The sequence below is a fragment of the Mastigoproctus giganteus genome, chromosome 8 (assembly GCF_048544385.1).
Source record: "Mastigoproctus giganteus isolate SK-2022 chromosome 8, ASM4854438v1, whole genome shotgun sequence".
NCBI classification, from domain to species: domain Eukaryota; kingdom Metazoa; phylum Arthropoda; class Arachnida; order Uropygi; family Thelyphonidae; genus Mastigoproctus; species Mastigoproctus giganteus.
In genome coordinates, this window is record NC_143582.1 from 36,510,072 (window position 1) to 36,525,669 (window position 15,598).

Below are 15,598 nucleotides of genomic sequence, written 5' to 3' on the forward strand. Positions count from 1 at the left end.
ACAACTGTGCAGAAGTATCTTTTACAGCGCATTATATTGTGAGTATAATGTTATATGAAATGCACGCACTTAGAATTACACACTCATTGTACTCTTTTTCTGACTTGCTATTATCCTTAATAAGATAATTTCATAATCCTTTAGGATTTTGATCTGTTGGGTCAAAAAATTGTGTCTTGTGGTATGGATCATTCGCTCAAAATGTGGAAATTAGACACTGACAGGGTACAGTCAGCCATCCAAGATTCCTATATATATAACCCTACTAAGACAAATAGGTATGTTTTGCTTGCATCACTTGACGAGTTTCTTAAACTTTTTTTTTTTTTTTTTTTTTTGATAAAGTAAATATCTTTAATACTTATAAATACTGTTGGTTTTTTTTTTTTTTTTTTTTTAAGGTATAATAGTATAATTACACAAAATAAATAACACTGTACACCATGATGTCTGAGCCTTATTGGTTAATGAATCGATATGTTTATAGGTAATGCCTTGCCCTTCAATGTTTTATTGAAACTCAATTTTATAATCCACCTAGAAAAAATAATAGGAGTACCTCAGCGCAATATTTTTATAAGCACAGGCTTTAATAAATCTTGTTCGATCTCATTCAAGTTATTTTTAGTTTCAGTTAACTGTGCGTGCATCATTGAAGTGGGAATGACTACAGCAGGGTGAGATATTTGTGGCCTTCAAGGGCAGTGTTCCATCTTCCTCCTCCCAAAAGCTTTTCTTCTGAAAATAGTATTGTCAGCTTACAAGAAAGAATATTTTATACTAGTTCTTTTAGGGTTTGGAGGGAGGAGTATTGTTTGAAGGTTTGTTTTTAAGATTGTACATCGCCTATCATTGATGTGAAAACTTAAATTCAATGTGCTTTGAAATTAAAACGATGAAAACAAAACAAATTTTTGATAGAAATTATAAGAATGTGACTAACCTACGTAGGGACCAAAACAGTTAATTCTGAAGGTTGCAGGCTGCATGGTTACTCGCAGGAAGCAAGTTACAAGAATAGTTCCACTAATTACACATTTTTTGAAATAGAATTTAATTTTTTAGCAACAGTGGCTTGGAATAGACTGGCTATTAAAACATCTATTAGATGTTTTAATTTTTTGGATTGATTTCAAGAACAATTTGATGTACTGAGATCTTTCACTAGTTTTTAAAATACAATCACTGGTACCTGTAGCATAAACAGAGGAAGGGTGGAAACTGAAGCCAACTCAAAGCAAAATAATGCCATTTGCCTTTTCAATGGTGCTTATGATAAAACTACCAGCTAGCTGTTTTTGAATATTTCCAATAAGAACCATAAGTCTGATTGCAAGTATTCCCTTATTCTGAGATTTTTCAGTCCACATAATATGCAGATTGTCCCATGAACTAGCATGTTGCATAAGAGAGGAAGTGGTGAAGTATATGAACTCATGCGCTATGGCCAAAGTAGTCGATGTGCTCAAAGCAATAGCAAAGCATTTTATTCAATCTCTCAATGAGAGGTTACTGTAAAATGTTGGAATCCCAAGTGATATATTGGAATCTCCAACATATTCCAGCTTAAAATGGATCTCAGGGTGGCTGTGACCTTATAATCTTAGAGTAATAGTTATGCTTCACATTGGCCTAATGTTAGGGTGAGGCCCCCCTCGAGGATTGGTTCTGGGACTGTGGTTTCTGATTTTCATAAATGACATTGAATACAGAGCATTATGTCAAAATTGGTAGATAATATGACGGCTGGGAGAGTGGTTAATGATTAGTGCCAAGCATTGCTCCTTCAGAGTGATTTGAATAAGCTTCGAGAATGGTCAAAAAAAAAGTGGCAACATTATTTTAATGCAGCGAAATACAGTCTTACATTTGGGGAATGGCAACCCCAAAATAACTTATAAACTTGGTGTGGTTGAATTAAAGAGGGATTTGTGAGTTACAATATAGGAAGACATAAAATTCTCAGAGTGGTTTAGATGGCAGAAAGGAAAGCCCATAGTGTCCTACCAATGATTTATCAAGCAAACATTTGCGTGTAGGCACAGGGAGGCTGTAATCCCAACTTAAAATGCAAATGTAAGATCACATTTGGATTACTGTGTCCAAATATGGAGACTGTACCCAAAAAAGGTATCAGGGGTCTTGAAAAAGAGCAAAGATGGGCAACCTGCTAGGTTGAAATCTGAAAGGGCACCCATATGAGGAAATACTTTGAATATGTAGGCTACATAGCTTGGCAGCCAGGGACTTCATTGAGATTTATAACACTATGAGAAGGGACAATAAAATGAATGGAGAAATTTTTGCAAATATAAATTATTCCAGAATTAGAGGCCATACAATTAAATTACAGGGAAAGAGATTTAAACTGTTTCGTTCTGGAAAGTTATTATTAATAAATTTTCTGTTTATACTCCAGCACGACAACCAAGTCAGTAAAGTTTACAATAAATCATCAATACAAATATTTATCGTATTTAGTAGTCACTGGCTTGAACCCCGGACACTCATGGAATGCGTGCTATGCACTCTCGCTCCTGACCACTCAGCTACGTCAGGCTATTACTCTAAGAAGTTACCTCTGTGGTAACTTATTTGAGACTGACAGCTTGAGGAAATTCAAGGTCAATTGGATAGTTATTTAAAAAGGAGGGAAGCACAAATTGTCTACTTTCTTTGTATTTTATATATATATATATATATACATACCGATGAGCCAAAACATTATGACCAGCGAGTCGTTATGCAAATCGAGGCAACTGCAGGTGACTACGCCGCAGGTCAGGACATAGTATAAAGAACACCTGATACTGAGCTCTGTTAATCAGTGTTACTCTTGTTCTTCAGATGGGAAAGGCAGCAGACCTTATGGCGCCTCCGTAGCCAGGTGGGAAGGAGCAGCAGTGCATAGCACACGCTTCTTGATTAGACCGGGGTTCGAGCCCGTCACCACCAAATACGGAGGATGCGGAAAGGTCAGGGAATGACCACCACATATCCCGGAGCAATATGGCCTTAGTTGCTAATGCTCCTAAAAACCAAATAACAAACAGCAGACCTTAAAAAAATTAATATTTTTGATCATTACAATTTGACAAAGGCCAAATTGTAATGATCAGAGCATATTCGAAACGGCACGGCTGATGAGGTGCTCATGGTCAGCCCCATGGCTACCTACCGAAAGTCGAGGTGTTGGATGACCATGGCTCGTCGATGCCCGAGGTGAGCAAAGGCTCTCCCGGATGGTACATGGCAACAGAAGGGCGACTGTGGCACAACTTGCCGATGATTGGAATGCTGGTGATGGGAGTAATGTGTCACAGTACACAGTACATCGAACCCTGCTGAAAATGGGGCTGTGTAGCCACAAGCCACTCCAATAGCCAATGCTAACCACAGTTCACCGGCAGCGCCTGCAATGGGCACATGAGCATCGAAATTGGGCGCCTCCATAGCCAGGTGGGCAGGAGCAGCAGTGCGTAGCACAGGCTTCTTGATTAGACCAGGGTTCGAGCCCGTGACAACCAAACACGGAGGATACAGAAAGGTCAGGGAATGACCACTGCATATTCCCGGAGCAATATGGACTTAGTTGCTAATGCTTCTAAAAAACCAAATAACAAAAAAACAGCATCAAAATTGGACCTTGAGTAATTGGAAAAAGGTTGTCTGGTCTGAAGAATCACGTTTCCTGTTGCACCATGCGGACGGTTGGGTACATGTGTATCGTTTACCTGGGGAATTGATGGCGCCTGGTGCACCGTGGGATGAAAACAAGCTGATAGCTGCAGTGTCATGCTTTGGGTGATGTTCTGCTGGGATACCCGGCCCCGAGTGCCAAGCGATAGTGACAAGCGATTTTTCCCTGCGACTTATAAAGTGATCTTTGAAAGTGATATAGTTCTATTTTTGTTGTGCAATTTTCTTCTGTTTTGTTCACTTAAAGTGGTTCTTTGCTTAAAAAATCTTATGTAAGAACCCAGAAAGGGAATCTACCTTTCTTCTTTAATATTTATATTAAATACCAACTCACTCTACTAATCTTAATAACCGCTTGGTCACTGGTGGCACTGCTCCTGCCTCCACGTGGCGGGGCTGGTAGTCTGGGAGAAGAAAGTCCTTCTCCCAGGGCTAAAAGGAGTAAACATGGATACTAATGATTTCCCACGATTAGAGCCAAAGAGCTCACAACATGACAACCACGAAACTGATCATGACTTCTCATTGTCGAAAAGACTAAAAAAGGATGCAGACAAGCAGGAAGCTCCAGCTTTCCTGATCATCCATTCTCTATCTTCACAACCTATCAGCAAGCTTTCGCCTTTCATCATACAACGATGCCTTGTAAATGCAGCAACATCTCCAAAAATGGTGAAACGTCTTCAATCTCATGACTTGCTAATAGAGACCTCTCTTCCAAGACACTCTGACCTCCTGTTAAAACTTACATCTTTAAGTGGAGTTCCAATTCAAGTCACTCCACATAACACCCTGAATTCTTCCAAGGGAGTGATCAGTGAATGGGACCTATTGAATGTTTCCGAGGAAGAAATAATTCAGGAACTAAAAGATCAAAATGTAACTCAGGCCAAGAGAATCATGATACGAAAAGACGGCACCTTAGTCCCAACCCGTAGCATAATTTTAACCTTTAGTTCGCCGAATCTACCATCCTCAGTGAAAGCAGGCTATTTAAACTGTCGTGTTCAGCCCTTTATCCCAAACCCTCTGAGATGCTACAAATGTCAGAAATTTGGGCACTCCCAGACAGCATGCTGTGGAGATGCAACATGTCCAAACTGCGGTTGCAAAAATCACACTCAATCTGAATGCAAGGCACAAACTCCGCAGTGTCCTAATTGCAAGGGCAATCATCCAGCCTACTCCAAAGATTGTGATCTTTGGAAGTTAGGAAAAAAAATACAGAAATACAAGACTGAAAATAAAGTATCTTTCCAAGAAGCTAGAAGACAAGTAAAATCAAGTATTCCAAAAACTACTTATGCTTCGGCTGCCCATAGTTACAAATCAGTAGCATGTCAGACAGAAGTGTCAGTCTCTCCAGACAAATCGATTGCCGACTGGGCTCGATCAGTACTATCAACTCAGCCTACATCTGAATCACAGTTAGTGGACCAAAGTAATAATACGCCACTCACAATTCCAACTCAGAACATAACCCACAATACAGTGACAGAAAAATTGCATAAATCAGATAGTGTGGAGGCGAAACAACCAACAAGCATGGATACTGATGATATGCCCAACCAAGAAGATTTTCTTGAATTATATGCAGATGGAGATATGGAGGATAAAAATGATTCAGGACGCCCTGATTTTCCTAGAAAAGAAAAATCTAAATCTGACCGTCACAAACAACCTACGCATAAAAAGCAGACAGATTCATCTTCCTCTTACAAAACCAAATAATGCAACATGTTATCCAATGGAACTGTAGAGGTCTTCGCAGTAACATAGACGATATACATGATATAATTCATCACTATAAACCTCTTGCAATGTGCTTGCAAGAAACTAATTTGACATCACTGGTCTCAGTTGCAATCAAAAATTACACTGTATTCAGGCAAGACAGAGCTGTCTCCAATAACGCTCATGGCGGAGTAGCGATACTCGTAGATTCAAGCATCCCCGCCAGACGTGTTCCCTTACAAACATCCTTAGAAGCCGTTGCCACGCGAGTTGTTAGTGGTATTACTCTAACATTGGTTTCCATTTATCTTCCGCCTAAACATCAATATACTATTCAGGAACTTGAAGATCTTGTTATGCAGTTACCATCACCGTTTTGTTTACTAGGAGACTTTAATGCACATCACCCATTATGGGGTTCCCCCACCTCAGACAGACGAGGTAAGCTTATCGAAACGTTGATCGATAGGCAGAATTTAACATTACTGAATACTGGGTCTCCTACATATGCGCATCTCCCTACTGGCTCAACATCTGCTATAGACCTTTCCATATGTTCCCCAATACTCTTTCCAAGTATAGATTGGATACCTCTGAGTGATCCTTATAGTAGCGACCATTATCCATTAATCTGCAAAATTGAAACATCCTGTTCATACCCAACAGAAAGTCCAATTAAATGGAAATTTTCAAAGGCTGACTGGGCAAAATACAGATCGCACATCTCATTTGACAATGATATCATTCAGACCGATTCCATCGTGTTACTGAGCACATCACGAATCAAATCCTGGCAGCTGCATCAGTCACCATACCTCAATATCAAGCAAGAAATAGACGAAAAATAAATTACTGGTGGAATGAAGATTGCAATAATGCAAAAAAATAGAAAAACAAAGCATGGAATCTTTTCCGCAAAATTCCTACCACCTCCAATTTTATTAACTATAAACGGCTCAGAGCTAAAGCTCGCTACATCAGACGCAAAGCAAAAAAAGAAACTTGGATTAAATTCGCCTCATCAGTTAATAAAAATACTGATATCAGATTAATCTGGAGAAAAATAAAATGTTTAAACAATAAATTTCCACCTCTATCCACCCCGCTACTAAACTGGAATGGACAAGAACTCTCTAATCCCACAGATATATCGAATGCACTGGGAATTGTATTTTCTCTGTTGTCTTCTTGTAATGCTTATGATCAATCATTCCAAAAACGTAAAACAGTTGCAGAGAGATCCAAACTGAATTACACTGACAATTCTGCTTTATCTTATAATCAGCCATTTACCATGTTCGAGCTACAGCAAGTTCTTACCAACTCAAGAAACAGTGCTGCTGGCCCTGATGGGTTATATTATGTAATGTTCCGTAATCTGGATCAAAGATCACTCTTTTCACTGCTCTTATTTTATAATCGAATTTTTTCTGAACATACCTTCCCCAGCTCCTGGAGTCATTCTTATGTAATACCGATTGCAAAACCCGGTAAAGATCATTCGGTTCCTCAAAATTACAGACCGATATCCCTCACCAGCTGTCTCAGCAAAACTCTTGAGAAAATGATACATCGCCGTCTCACCTGGTTCCTCGAGTCTCAAAACTTGATAAGTAACAAACAATTTGGATTCCGGAAAAACCGATCTTCATTGGATCTTATGATCAAAGCCGAGACAAATATCAGAAATGCTTTCATCAAAAAGGAACATCTCGTCATGGTTTGTCTTGACGTTGAGAAAGCCTTTGACACTACGTGGCGTTTTGGAATCTTAAAGGATCTACATTCTCTTGGCCTGAGAGGTAATTTATCATATTTTATCCAAAATTTTCTTCAACGGAGATCCTTTCAAGTTCGTTATCGGGGAACCCTCTCTAAAATCTTTATCCAAGAAGAAGGAATTCCACAAGGATCTCTTCTCAGCGCTACCTTGTTTGCAATAAGAATAAATCATATAATTGAACTCATTCCGAAAACTGTGGATTCATACCTATTCGCAGATGATCTCTCGATTTCCTGTCATTCCCAAAACATGCATTACATTGAACGTCAACTTCAAATATCAATGAATCGCATCCTGACATGGATGACACAAAATGGTTATAGACTATCCAGCCAGAAATCTACTGCCATACACTTCTGCTCCAGACGAAATATGCATCCTGAACCTGAGCTGCACTTGAATAACCATCCTCTTCCCACAGCTAACTGTACTCATCTGCTAGGATTGTTCTTTGACAATAAGTTAAATTTCCAAAAGCACATTGAACATCTTCGCACTACTTGTCAAAAAAACTGAACATACTAAGAGTCTTATCAGCCACAACATGGGGAGCAGATCGCCAAAGCCTACTACATTTATATAGATCCATAATCAGATCTGGACTACGGTGCCCCTGTCTTCGATTCTGCTAGGGAGAGCGCTTTATCTCGCCTCAATCCTATTCAACATTCAGCTCTCAGAACAGCACTAGGTGCGTTCAGAACATCTCCAGTGCAAAGTTTATATGTTGAAGCCCATGAACCTCCCCTAAATATCAGGAGAAAGATGCTGCTGCTGAATTATGCAACCAAGATCCAAAGCCAGATGACCCATCCTAATTGGCCAATACTCTACAATCCACAGTTTATGACCTTCTATAGAAACAAACCACAGACATTTCGGCCTGCTGGTATTAGGCTAAAACAGCTAGCAGAAGATTGGGATATACACTTCAATAAAATCTTACAAGATCCTATAGATCCTGATCCTCCATGGTCTGTCATCATGCCATCTTGCGACAATTATTTCTACCAGTGGAGTAAACACTCTCTATCAGATATTAACATCCAACAGCTACGCATAGCGCATACTCAATGTTATCCTGACTTCGCTAAAATTTATACAGATGGATCGAAGTCTGAGAGTGGATCAGGCGCAGCAGTAGTACTCCCTGATACTATCATTTCTCTATCTCTCCCAACAGAGTGCAGTAGTTACCAACTGAATTATATGCCATAAAACTTGCTATAGAAAGTATTTTCCATATGTCAATTCAAAAGAGCTTAATTTACACAGACTCGCAGAGTTCCTTATTAGCCTTGAAAAACAACTCCCCGTCTACTCACCCTCTATTAAAGCTCATTAGAACAGAGTTGATACGTCTGAGAGAACGCCAACAAAAGGTTATTTTCTGCTGGATACCTGGCCATACTGGAATACCAGGAAATGAAATTGCCGATGATGCTGCCAAACATCCATCGAGAGCAGCCCCAACAAATTCCTTAGTACCGTTCACAGATTATAAAATGAAGATCCGAAGTATATGTAAAGGTCGATGGACTCTACAGTGGCAAGCACAAATTCATAATAAACTTTTTCAAATTAAACCTGTACCAAAATTATGGGCTTCTAGCCTCATTGCAAACAGACAAGAAGAAGTAATCCTAACCAGAGCCAGAATCGGTCATACTCATTTAACTCATTTGTTCCTCCTGTCAGGGAATGACCCTCCTCAGTGTAATCATTGTCATACACCACTTACAGTCAAACATATACTTCTAGAATGTATTCTGTATCATAATGCTCGACTAGTGTCATTCAGTTCTTTAGCAAGCTTAAAGGTACCTTTGTCACTTAGCCATATCATAGGCGAAAAATCAAACATCGCAGAATTCTTCTCCTTCCTAAAACGAATAGGACTATATAGCCATTTCTAATTGCTTCTACATGAACCAAACAGGCAGTATGAACCACTTTTCTAAGTGCAATATGGCCTAAGTAGCCATTGCACTTAAAACCCCATAAACAACAACAACAACAACAACAGCTGGGATACCCTGGGTCCAGTCATCCATGTGCCAGGCACTCTGACATCTGCCACCTACCTAAGCATCATTGCTTGCTGACTAGGTACACCCTTTCATGGCAACAGTCTTCCCCCTATGGCGGTGCCGTCCTTCAGCAGGATAATGCACCATGCCACACTACCCGGATTGTTCGAACATGAGCAAGACTTCCATTTATTGCCCTAGCCTCCAAATTCCCTAGACATCAATCCCATCGAGCATCTGTCGTTTGTGTTGGAACAGCAACTCCAATCTGTGGTGTCTCAACCATGGAGATCCTTTAAGTCCTTACGGGAGTTAAAAGATCTGCTAGTTACTTGTTGGTACCAGATACCACAAGACACATTTAGAAATCTTGTAGCATCCATGCCTTGCTGGGTACAAGCTTTTTTGGCTGCACGTGGAGGACCAACATAATATTAAATAGGTGGTTATAATGTTTTGGCTCATTGGTATGTGTATATATATATATATATTTTTTTTTTTTTTTTCTGCCTGTGGCTTCCTCGCACTATATGACTAATACAAATACTAACACCAGTACCAATCAAGTTATCCCTTTCTCCAGAAAGGAAAAAGAAGGTATAAAATATGCATTGCAACTTAGAATTACACTCTGAATTTTAATCTTGCTATAATTCTCTTTCTGAAAAATTTATATTTGGTCAGGATTTTTATCAAAAACACAGTAGAGAGAAATAGATGCCGTTCTGCTTTAAGTCATTTTCTAATGTCTAATGCAGAATTATTTCAAAAAAAGTTTTATAGCTTACCTCAGTTTTGAATCTTAGATTAATCCTTTTCTGTTCCAGCATTATTTTGAATGTCTTCCCTATACAATTCAGTTCTATCAATCAAACAAATGACTATTTGAAATGTGATGTTCAAAAATTATTTATTTTTGGGTTTAAAAGCTCTAATTTCAATATTTCTTCCTGGAAAAAAACATTCACAAAACCTTCCATCTAGTTAATTGACAATGTATTTTACTTTCTTTTTTTTTTTTTTTTTTTTTCTCAAATCAAAGTGCAAGTAAATTAATCTTTATTGTACATAAGGACACAATATAATGCACCCATCACGGCATGCTGCCAAAGGTTTCACATGGATAGTAATATAATAAAATAAGATAACAAGATAAATAATGATAATGAAAAATAACAAAATGAATAAATAAACTAAAGTCCGTGAATATTGTGATTCACAGAATACAATGGCACAGATAGTTTTTTTTTTTTTTTTTTTTCCAGAGTTCACAGATAGTTTTTTTTACAGTTCAGATTCTTCTCCTGTACTGCTTGTCACATGTAAACCAATACAGATCAACGTCCAGCGATTATATCATTTTTAACATTTGTGTTGGGAGGTACCTTTCAGACATGTGCAGTCTCCCATGGGTCAAACACAACTGTGGCTTTGCTCTCAGCACAGGAGGAGGAGGAGGAACTCTCTAGCAGATCACTTCCCAGATGTAGGGGGCAGATCTTTCCCGTGAGCATCTTCACAGTGAAAGTTAAGCGTCTGTTCCAACTTCACCGGCAATTGTTCCAGACTGAGAGCCATGGCCATCACTGTAGTTTGCTGCTGTGGAAGGAACTTAGACTTGCATGTAGCCCATTTAAGTAAATAAAACTCAGCTGCATATAGTGGCTCTATCATAGTTTTAGTTGCAGATTTTAGAGCCCCTACTTTAAGTTCTGTTTGTCCTTTTGTGGGTGGGTAGATATGCAACATCCAAAAAAATTGGAAAAATCTCTTCCTGCTAAATACATTCCTGAAAAATTTAATTCCATCTATCCATTCTGCAAACAAATATTTATTTATATCAATTTTTTCATTTATTCCCATTTTGATAATAGCTCCAAAAAAAGTCCTTTAGTTCATTTGGTGAAACCTAAACCCAGTCACACCATTCAGAACAGTCAGAAACTACCTTATTTGTAAAAATTTCCTTTTTTCTCCTCAATTTCTTCAGAAAGGTCTTACAATTTCACCATCAGAAAGGTCCTTTACTATCTTAATGGCATGTCTAAATACTTCACTCTAACACAGAGTGTAAGTTACTTTGTAACTTTACTGAAAAAACAATGCTGTCTGCCATTAACAATTGAAAATATCAATGAACATCCACTTAGTTTTTCAGATCGTGTGTACGAAATATAAATGGGTGGCAGTACAGCAGAAAACAGATTTTTTAATCAGAAACACCAATAGTCCGACAGTTGCGCTAGTTTCCACGTTGAACTGCGAAGTAGGGGGCCCATCGCCTGCCATTAACTATTTAATAGGTGCCTCCGTAGCCAGGTGGGAAGGAGCAGCAGTGCATAGCACATGCTTCTTGATTAGACTGGGGTTCAAGCCCGTCACCACCAAATACGGAGGATGCGGAAAGGTCAGGGAATGACCACCGCATATCCCGGAGCAATATGGCCTTAATTGCTAATGCTCCTAAAAAAAAACTATTTAATAAAGACATTGATTTAGTAGTTTTTTAAATTGTTTATATGAGGTATAAATAAATGGCAGTACACTAGAAAAACAAATTTCATAATCAAAAATGCCAATGATTATGCCTGTTGAGACATTCTGACTTCAAGAAGAAGAAAAAAACACTGCCTGCTTTTAACAGTTGAATATAAACATAGTTTACATTCAACTGTTTTTCAGATTCATTATGTGAATTATAAATAGATTGCAGTACAATAATTGAATCAGTACAGCAAGAAAAATTTCATAATTGGAAATGCCAACGTTCTTGATGCCACAACCTACGACTGAAAGAGGACTAAAAAAACAATGCCCCATATGCTTAATAATTGAATATAAACATCACTAAACGTGGATTTAGCTTTTCAGATTGTTTTTATGAAATGTAAATAGATGACAATACTGTGCCAGTACTGGAAGTGGAATTTTAAGATGCTGCACTGAGCACGACATAGTACTGCAAAGGATTAATTGTTATGATTCAGATTGGAGTTCCACAAGGATTGGTTCTGTAACCAAAAAAATATATATTTCATTAACTTTTTTTACAACTTTGACCATGCAGGATCACGTCTTAAATAGTAAACCCTTTTTTGTGGATGGCATTCGCTGAACCAGGTTTTTCATTTGTATGTGACTTGGTCTGATGCCATTTACCATCAATTAAAATATTTTCAAATTGAAGCAAATTTAACTCAGAGCTAATGAAAAGTCTACCCTTGCTTTCCTTTATCAATACGGTATCAAATAATCAGAACTTGGAGTCTGAAATTTCATTTGCTTGTGTGTGTGTGGGGAGTATTAGATGTAAAAACAGGCAGATTCTGATATTCATGGAAGAATGGAAAAATTCAAGCAGTTTGATGTTGAGGCTTCTAGTACTAAGAGAACTGTTTTGTTTGTAGAAAAGCTATGAAGGAAGCTCACAGAAACCTCGATGCTGTGCACAAATGCTATTTGTGATTTCGATGCTGATACAATCAAGGTAATTTGTATTTTAATGTGATCCAATGAAGCGTTACAACTTCAAATATTTAATACACTCACAGTAGAAGCTTTATGACTTTGTGAATAAATTTGGTAAATTGCAGATTTAGTTTTGCAGCCAGCTGACTTTCTACCATGACCAAAACATTAGCATTAGTAGAAATGTATGATGAAAGAAAGCAAGCTTATATAGCATCAGCAAAAAAAAAAAAAAAAACAAAACCTTCCCATTTCACGCATCCATTCATTCCAATGTTTGTCTAGTTCTTCCTTGAGATGGAAGTTTGTTCCAGCAGTCAACTACTCACAGGCTAAAGACAAATTTCCGCACATCTATTTGACAACTGTCTTTCCTCAGTTTCAGTTTATATGCCCCTTCAAGTTTGTAATCTGAGCAACAGAAAGAATCCCATCAGCATTGAGCCTGCTCGATCCATTCAAGGCATTATACACCTCAATCAGTTCACCTCACAGGTGCCTTCTCTCCAGATGCTGCAATTTGCAGAACTTAAGCCTTTCTTTGTAAGAGCACCCTTTGTTCCCCTCGCCAGTCTTGTTGCCCTCTGTACTCATTCTAGCACATCTACATCCTTCTTAAAATGTGGCGTCCAGACCTGTGCGTAGTACTCATAGTGTGGCCTGACTATTGCCTTATACAAGGGGATAATCACCTCCTTATCCCTGCTTGCAAAATTCCCCTATATCATTGAAAAAGACCCCGTGACCTACTCTAGCAGCCTGTGTGCATTCTCAGAAAACATCATGTCTGACTGCACAATTACTCCTGTCTCTTTCATTCTCCACTAATCCAAGGGTAACACCACCAAGTTAGTACATTTCTCTGGAGTTACTGCTACCCATATGCAGTACTTTGCATTTGTCAATGTTAAACTTCAGTTGCCATTTCTCAGCCCATCTGCCCAACTTCTCCAGGTCCTGTTGCAGCAGCACACTGTCATTACTGTTATTAACAACCCTGCCAACCTTTGTATAATCTGCAAACTTTTGACATTTTAACTTGATATACCTTCATTTATATCATTGATAAATATACAAAACAACAATTGGCTCAACACCAAACCATGAGGGACACCACTAATAACAGTCCACGTAGAGCAGTATCCATTGATTCCCACTCAACCACCCTTTTATCCATTGTAGCAACTTAACTTTCCCCTTAATGCCATACTGCTCCAATTTTTACAGTAGTCTTCCATGTACAACAGTATGAAAAACCTTCCTGAAATTCAAGTATATGATATCAAAATTATTTTTTGCATCCAGTTCCTTTGTGACCACATCATAGTATCCAATCAAATTGGTCAGACAAGACTTCCCCTTAACAAACCCATGCTGTGCCTGAATGATCCTGCAATGCTTCCTTAACCAGTGACTTCATTATTTTCCCTGGAACAGAAGTCAAACTAACAGATCTGTAACTACTCGTGTCACCCTTTGATTTCCCTTTGTGAATTGGGAATTTGCACATCTCCAATCCGTGGGGACTTCCCCTGAGTCCAAGGATGCTCTCATAATTATGGCTAAAAAAAAAAGGTAAAGTGCAGCCATTATCAACCCACTGCAGGATGGAAGCCTCCTCAACAATTCATGCTGAGGGAAAATGGACCATAATCTGCCACACTGGTCCAGTGCGAGTTGGCAGATTGACCGTATTCAGCAGTCAGGGGCTTGAACCCCGGTCTACTCAGAGAGCGTGTGCTACTGCACTCCCGCTCCTGACCACTCGGCTACGGATACTTACTTCCTTTGCCACCTCCTTTTGATATAACTGGATAGATCCCATCCACCCCAGGTGCCTTTCTTAGGTTTAACTTCAAAATTTTTCCTCCATTTTGCTCTCAGTTATTACAAAATCATTTAACTCCCTGTTAGAGTTTGATAAACATCTGGTCCTCTCCTCCTTGAATAACTACTCATGTGTGAATGTAGATGCAAAATACTCATTTAGTTTGGCAACTATCTGAGAATGATCACCTACAGTCAAACCACTGATATCAAGTGGACCAATCTGATTCATCCCCTTTCCTTTAGAGTTATATAAGTAAAGTAGTAAGTAAATCTCCCTTTATTATAGACTAGCTTATATCTAACATAGGCTTCCATGTCGCCTGATAATTTATATGCATCTCATGCATTTTTCTTCTCTGCCATGAGTCTCATTAGTTCATCTGACATCCATTTGCGACTAAACCTAGAACTGTATTTCTTAGTTGGTATGAAAAACCTAGTAGCCTCCAAGATTAGGACCGTGATAGCTTCCCATTTAGAATTTGCTGTTGGTAACATCATCAGTTGGTCCCACTGTATAGAATTTAAAAAATCTCTGAGACCATTGTATTCACCTTTACGGAAGCAAAAACCCTTCCCTTTACCCCTGATGGTAGTTACATCTTTAAGTAAATCACACATCAGTACACTGTGATCACTGTCACCTAGTGGTTTCTTTATCTGTAAATTCTTAATGCATGAATAATCACTGCTGATAATCAGATCAAGAGTGTTACTCCCTCTGCCTCTCGAACATGCTGCTGTAGAAAACAGTCATCCAATACATCCATAAAAGCCTTGCTAGTGTGCGAGTGACCAATCCACAAGTTTCAGTCAATATCTGGGAAGTTAAACTCCCCCATTATAAAACACTCTGATTTACCGGCCTACTCTATTTCTCTGTATAATTGTTCATTGTACTCATCAGAGTCATTGGGCCTATAACAAACTCCTACTCTCATTTTTGCTTTCCCATTGCTTATGTCACACCAAACTGACTCAACATTGCACTGTCCACCTATATCAATTGGATGCACTTCCTTAGATTTAATGTTTCTTAACTAACAGCATAACT

At 38.6% G+C, this 15,598-nt stretch overlaps 1 protein-coding gene across 2 annotated transcripts in view; it reads left to right on the forward strand.

Annotated features, from left to right (window-relative positions):
* The window catches only part of escl (embryonic ectoderm development protein escl), a 159,077-nt gene that overhangs the window by 52,083 nt on the left and 91,396 nt on the right, over window positions 1-15,598 (forward strand). For both annotated transcript variants that reach the window (XM_090379303.1, XM_090379304.1), the window contains one exon: window positions 145-278. In XM_090379303.1, the coding sequence (XP_090235429.1) occupies window positions 145-278 (134 nt within the window). The remainder of the gene's footprint in view (window positions 1-144; window positions 279-15,598) is intronic.